Source organism: Helianthus annuus, chromosome 16 (assembly GCF_002127325.2).
Source record: "Helianthus annuus cultivar XRQ/B chromosome 16, HanXRQr2.0-SUNRISE, whole genome shotgun sequence".
In the NCBI taxonomy this organism is placed as follows: Eukaryota; Viridiplantae; Streptophyta; class Magnoliopsida; order Asterales; family Asteraceae; genus Helianthus; species Helianthus annuus.
The window spans coordinates 19,429,152-19,436,297 of record NC_035448.2 but is presented as its reverse complement, the minus strand read 5'-3'; the positions used below and the strand labels follow the sequence as shown (position 1 = coordinate 19,436,297).

At 39.9% G+C, this 7,146-nt stretch overlaps 1 protein-coding gene across 1 annotated transcript; it reads left to right on the top strand.

Annotated features, from left to right (window-relative positions):
- The first annotated feature begins 2,907 nt into the window (after positions 1 to 2,907).
- LOC110924161 lies at positions 2,908 to 4,353 on the top strand. The gene has a single exon (XM_022168197.1). The coding sequence runs from the start codon at positions 2,908 to 2,910 to the stop codon at positions 4,351 to 4,353; it is 1,446 nt and encodes a 481-aa protein (XP_022023889.1).
- The last annotated feature ends 2,793 nt before the right edge of the window (positions 4,354 to 7,146 follow it).

The window sequence follows — 7,146 nt, the reverse complement described above, 5'->3', positions numbered from 1 at the left end:
GAAAATTCGGACAGAAGCACTGTTTGGTGTTTTAACCGACATATGAGCCATTATTATGAGCATGGGCGCCCCCTAAATGTCCCCTAGCACTCAGGGACAGATGTTGATGATCTAAGAACACTTGTAGCCTTAGTTGTCAATGATCTAAGGTGTATGATTTACTATAAAAGGGCCATTAGTTGCAACAATGTTCTTCACACCTTCCATCTGCCCATTGATCATTTCTGGAGCTCAAGTGCCTTCACTACTCATCCCTGGTCGTGCATAGGACTCTTGTAAGTGTGCTCCACCCTTCTTAGTTAAGTTTTTGCTTAGATATAGCTTAAAAGTCAATCTGTCGTAATTAACGATTGACTTAACGATTAATCACAAATGGTCCAGTGATTAGTCGAACCAAAGGTAGTTATATGGTGGTAATTATGTGGGCATTAAACCCTTAAAAGGGCACCCTCTGATTCCCACTCTAACTAGCCCGAATGTCGGGTCAAAGTTGCTTAGAAAAAGTCAACAGAATGCTAATTTTCGATTTAATGCATAACTAACAATGTAGATGGCATATGACCTGTTTAATCACTCAGACTTGATAATAAGTATTATAACTGGTCTAAGCTTGTTTGATCCGACCATTTACTGTTTTGACCCGGTTCGAAACCGAAAGTCGCAAAACTTTGACTTTTGCTTTGACTTCAGTTCTGACCCGATTTGGTATGTTTTAGATATGCCTTAGGACTCTCTTAGGACCAGGTTACATGATGGTATAACCCTCTGTGATCGGTTCGTTGTTTGTCCGAGTCGTTTGCACATTTCCGTTATACGCTTAAATGTTGACCATAATGCCCTTGTGACTTTAAAACGAGAATTTTGGAAATGTGAGAGAGCAAAAATCTTTGTTACTGATTTCTAAACATGTCCCTAAAATTTCATGTCAATCCGAGGTCTAGAATAGGAGTTATGCTAAATAGCGCAATTAAGAAAACCTTTGTAATTAAAAGGCGCAATTAGCATAAAGCCTATCTAAACCCAAATTTCGACACCAAACCTTGATGTAATACCCCGAATCTTAATATGCTGGTTATAAACGTGTGAAATATGTAATTTATATTTCATATATTGTTAAACGAGTAAGATAATTGTGTGAAAGGTGAAATATCTTGACAAACCTTGGCTAATATAGGAGACCGTTAATATTAATAATTAAATATATTATTTTATTTACCTTACTCCGTTTTTAATGAAACTTAGGTTAAAACGTAGATAAAAATATGCTCGTTCTAATGACATGTTCGTCGTTTTATAAAACGTCATATTTTAAAAGTTATACAAGAAAAACGAGTTAAGCAGCTGAATTAATATATATAAGCAAGCAAGCTAGCAGGTCAAGCAGGTAGGTAGGCACGTCAATTGAATCCCACATCAACCAGAAAAGGATTTGAGGTGCCTGCTTGCTTGCTTTAAATAAGAGTCTCAGTAGTTTGTTTAGGTACCAGTTTCTTTAACGAGAATGCTCTAGTATAGAGAATCCCGAGTATTCGATACCCCGTTGGGTGTTGTTAGTAGTCGTTTTTGGAGCGCGAGTAGGAGCAGGAATAGGGAAATTCTACATCAACGTGCCGTAGATAGTTTTGAGGTATACTCTCGTTTAAGTTTATGTTTAGTTATTTATTATTTATTTTTAGTAGTTAATATTAGTTTTATTATTAGTAATAATATATTAGTAGTAGTAGTGTTAGTATTATTTTTAGGTACTAGGGTTATTGTCAGGGGCGGGTATTGGGTAGCCTAGCCTTAGTTAGGCATGGACTGATCACCCATGCTTAAACAAGGTAGGGTTAACCAATATCCAACCATGATAATGACTAGTTAGGTGTACCATTACCTAACCTAGGATTATGTAATTGTGTCAGGACCTTGAGACATAACCCAGTATTACTAGCAGCTGTTAAGCAATTGCTAATCAGGTGAGTCATCATACTTGTCTTTTAAACTGTGATAGTATACTCGTCCATAACTGGTAATAATGAGAATGCTGCAGTATGCATGTGTCAGTAGGGGTATATGGGATCCTATTATGCTTAATGAGGTGTGTCACTCTGGGAAGGGTAATAAGGTGTTGTACCCACAGGCACTTCGTGCTTATAAGGTCCAGCGACACACACTCATACCTATGTGACGGCCGTAGGGGGACACAGCTGGAGGACCAGTATGTCTCTTGTACGGTGGTTTGTGACAAGTCAAATGTGACCTATAAGGTTCAATGAGGCCCGGCCTGACTATAATGTGGTCACATGCCCATATTGTGTATGCATATAATGTAAACTGTGGTCTGTCTTTATAAAAATTGTATAGTATGAGCTCACCAGTATATATCTGACGTCGTTTTGAGTATACTTATCTCATGTGAGTCATGAGGAAAGCTATAGGAACTACTTGACAGTTGTGGAGTTTTAGAAGATCAAGGAGTTCTTAGTTGCCAAAAGTTTGTAAATAAATAAAGTGTTTTACTCAGACTATTATAAGTTTTAATGAAAGTTTAGTTTGTTTCCGCTGTAAGTGTATCAATTGTGCACAATCACCCGGGTTACGGGGTGAGGGTGTTACAGTTGGTATCAGAGCCCGAGGTTTTAGCGAATTAGGTATTGCAGGAATGCCTAAGCTTTAACCAGTAGTTCTCTAAAGATTAATAGCACACTCATAGTAGGCCAAATAACATGTTCTCAGGAAAAGTACTTCCATAGTCAATTGAGTGACCCTAGAAGAAGTAAACTATGTTGTGCCTTTTTATGTGCTATATATATATATGTATATATATATATATATATATATGTGATGTATATAGTTGTTATATTATAATGATGTATCATACATACTAGTAACTCTTTATACTCATATTCCTATAAGAATGAGACAATGTTTGAACATAGAGATGAACAAGGGTCTAGAAATAATCAGAATAACAGAAGGAGAGAGGAAAGTTCTTATAGGCCTCGAACTCCCTCTCACAGTGTCAGGTCCCAGTCTAGTACAAGCTTGCGTCTAAATACTGAGGATATCCACAATATAGCTGTGGAAGAGGTTAAGGTAATGAAGAATGCACAAACCGGTAATGTTAACCAATTTGGAGAACAACATGAAGAAAGCTCAGCAGCCTCCACGCCAGTTCAAAGGGAAGGAATGGGCGAAAGGAAAAACACTATGGCAACCATGCCACTAGAAGGAAAAGGTGAATATCCCAAATCAAAGGAATGTACTTATAAGCACTTCATGTCCTGTAAACCTCAGTCCTTTGACGGAAGAAAGGGAGCACTAGAAGCTCAAGACTGGCTTAACAGAATGGAGTCAGTATTAGACATATGTGAGTGTGATGACCGCAACAAAGTACGGTTCGCGGTACATATGTTTGAAGCTGAAGCCCTTCACTGGTGGAACATTGTGGTCCGAACAGAGGGAAAAGAAAAGGTTAAGGAGATGAAGTGGGAGGAGTTTATTCAAAAGTTTCTTGCTAAGTATTGTCCTCCCAACGAGACTGAGCAACTGGAAGTGGAATTCTTTCAGTTAAAAATGGGAAATAAAACTTATCGAGAATATGTTTCTCGTTTCAACGACATATCTCGACTGGTTTCTTATTTAGCATTGACCGAGGAACAACTGATCAATAGGTTTATTTGGGGTCTACCCTCTGAAATGAGGGTGTTTATCAAATCCAAATCCCCCAAGACTTTTGCAGAAACTGTTGAGGCTGGCGCCGTCATGGCTGCCGAGATGATTCTGCGGCAGGCTGAATCTCCCGCACCAAAAAGAAAGTGGGAAGAAAGAAAGGGGGACACCCGGAATAACAACTTTAAAAGGCCTAAAACATTTCCTCAATGTCAAATTTGCAAACGTTTTCATACGGGGGAATGTCGTTTTCCTTGTCCAAATTGTAAAAAGATGGGTCATGCTCTTCAAGAATGCAAGGAAAAGAAGAAGTGTTTCAAATGTGGAGACCCTAACCACATGAGATCTGAATGTCCCAAACTTAAAAGAAATGATAGGACACAACCAAATCAGCCAAAAGGGCGGGCATTTATACTTACCACGGAAGAAGCCAGGACCAATACAGATGTTATCACGGGTATGTATCTCGTAAATGATGTATATGCGCGTGTGTTATTTGATACCGGTGCAAATAGAAGTCTAGTGTCGACTACCTTTAGACCTTACTTGAACCAGGTGTCCCAAACCCTAGATCATACCTTTACAGTAGAAATGGCTGATGGAAGTCAAAGAGAGATAGTTGACATAGTTAAGAATTGTAAAATAAGCTTAAACAACCATGTTATCCCTATAGACCTAATGCCTATGGAACTTGGATAATTCGACATAGTCATAGGAATGGACTGGTTGACACCATATCATGCGGAAGTTATATGTGACAAAAGGATCGTCCGACTCCGATTACCCAACGGAAAACAACTAACTGTATCGGGAGACCGCACTGACAAGACTAAGAACCTCATCACGATAGCACAAGCACATAAATGCCTAAGGAAAAGGTATGTTGCTTTTCTAGTATATGTCGTAAACACTACAGAAAAGCAGAAGGTCGAGGACGTGCCAGTAGTACGAGAATACCCCGAAGTGTTTCCCGACGAACTCCCGGGACTACCATCGGATAGACAGGTTGAGTTTCGCATTGACCTAGTTCCCGGTACATCACCGATTGCTAAGTCGCCATACAGACTAGCCCCGACAGAAATGCAAGAACTCAAGAAGCAACTACAAGAGTTGCTTGACAAGGGGTTTATCCAACCTAGTTCGTCACCATGGGGAGCACCCATCTTGTTTGTCAAGAAGAAAGATGGGACGATGCGCCTGTGCATCGATTATAGAGACTTGAATAAAGCCACTATAAAGAATAAATACCCTTTGCCCAGGATCGACGACTTGTTTGATCAATTACAAGGGGCAAGCTATTTCTCTAAAATAGACTTGAGGTCTGGATACCACCAAGTGAAAGTTGCACCAGAAGACATACCTAAGACTGCCTTCAGGACTAGGTATGGTCATTATGAATTTTTGGTAAAGCCATTTGGATTGACCAACGCACCTGCAGTGTTCATGGACCTCATGAACAGGGTTTGTAAACCTTACCTCGATAAGTTTGTGATCGTTTTCATTGACGATATCCTTATCTACTCTAAGAACGAGGTAGAACATGAACAACACCTGAGAGCAGTCCTTGAATTGCTCAAGAAAGAGAAACTCTATGCAAAGTTCTCTAAGTGTGAATTTTGGATACGTGAGGTGCAATTCCTAGGCCACGTGATAAATGAATGTGGAATACAAGTTGACCCTGCAAAGATCGAGGCCATCAAGAAATGGGAAGTACCGAAGAATCCCACTGAAATCAGAAGATTTCTGGGGTTAGCAGGATACTATAGAAGGTTTATTCAAGACTTCTCAAAGATTGCAACACCATTAACCACACTAACCCAGAAAGCCTCTAAGTTTAATTGGGGACCTAAACAAGAAGAAGCTTTTAACATGTTAAAGCATAAGTTATGTAGCGCCCCAATACTGTCACTTCCTGAGGGAATAAAAGATTTTGCCGTCTACTGTGATGCATCTCACTATGGTATGGGATGTGTACTCATGCAAAGAGGCAAAGTGATTGCCTACGCCTCTAGACAGTTGAAGATTCATGAACGGAACTACACAACCCATGATTTGGAACTTGGTGCCATAGTGTTCGCATTGAAAATTTGGAGGCATTATCTTTACTGTACAAAGTGCACTATCTATAGTGACCATAAAAGTTTAAAACACATATTTGAGCAGAAGGAGCTCAATATGCGTCACAGACGATGGATGGAGTTATTAAGTGATTACGACTGTGAGATCCAATACCATCCAGGTAAGGCAAACATAGTAGCAGATGCTCTAAGTAGAAAAGAGAAACCTCAACCAATAAGAATTCGTGCAACCAGAATAGAGGTTAAAACTAGTCTCTTAGATCAAGTTAAGAATATACAACAAGAATCCTTAAAAGAGAATCATATTGTAAAAGAAAGAATGATTGGGAGACTGAAGCTACTGACAATGGGAAATGATAATATCCTTAGGTTCAACAATAGGATATGGGTTCCTAATTTTGGAGGACTGCAGGATACAATCTTAGAGGAAGCTCATAAGTCTAAGTATTCCATTCACCCTGGCAGTGACAAGATGTATAAGGATTTAAGGAGAGATTATTGGTGGCCAGGAATGAAGCGATCTATTGCCCATTATGTGGAAAAGTGCCTTACATGCCTTAAGGTGAAGGCAGAATATCAAAAACCCTCTGGATACTTGCAACAACCAGAGATCCCAGAATGGAAATGGGAGAAAATCACCATGGATTTTATCACGAAGCTCCCAAGGTCAAGTCACGGTTATGATACTATTTGGGTAATAGTGGACAGATTGACCAAGTCTGCACACTTCGCGCCAATTCGTGAGGACTATAAGATGAACAAGCTAGCTCAAATTTACATCAAAGAAATAGTCTCGCGACATGGGGTGCCTGTATCGATCATATCAGACAGAGATAGTCGTTTCACATCTAAATTCTGGCAAAGTTTCCAACAAGAGTTGGGAACCAAGCTTAATCTAAGCACTGCATATCATCCTCAGACGGATGGGCAGAGTGAACGGACTATTCAGACATTAGAAGATATGCTTCGGGCTTGTGTAATTGATTTTGGTGGAAGTTGGGACACTCATCTACCACTCATCGAATTCGCCTACAATAATAGCTATCACGCCAGCATCAAAGCTGCACCTTATGAAGCTTTATACGGAAGAAGGTGCCGAACTCCTATCTGTTGGACGGAAGTAGGGGAAAGTCAACTATCAGGACCAGAAATCATTGTGGAGACCACAGAAAAGATCCAGCAAATCAAAGAAAGGATGAAAAGTGCTCAAGATCGACAAAAGAGTTATGCAGATCAGAGGCGTAAACCCCTAGAGTTCCAACTAGGGGATAAAGTAATGCTTAAGGTATCACCTCTGAAAGGAGTGATTCGGTTTGGAAGGAAGGGAAAGTTGAAACCCCGATACATTGGGCCGTTTGAAGTAACAAGCAAAGTAGGACCAGTGGCTTATCGACTAAAACTTCCTGAACAGCTG

Excerpts from the sequence above, each read along its gene's own strand:
- LOC110924161 (XM_022168197.1), top strand. The coding sequence starts at position 2,908 with ATGTTTGAACATAGAGATGAACAAGGGTCTAGAAATAATCAGAATAAC.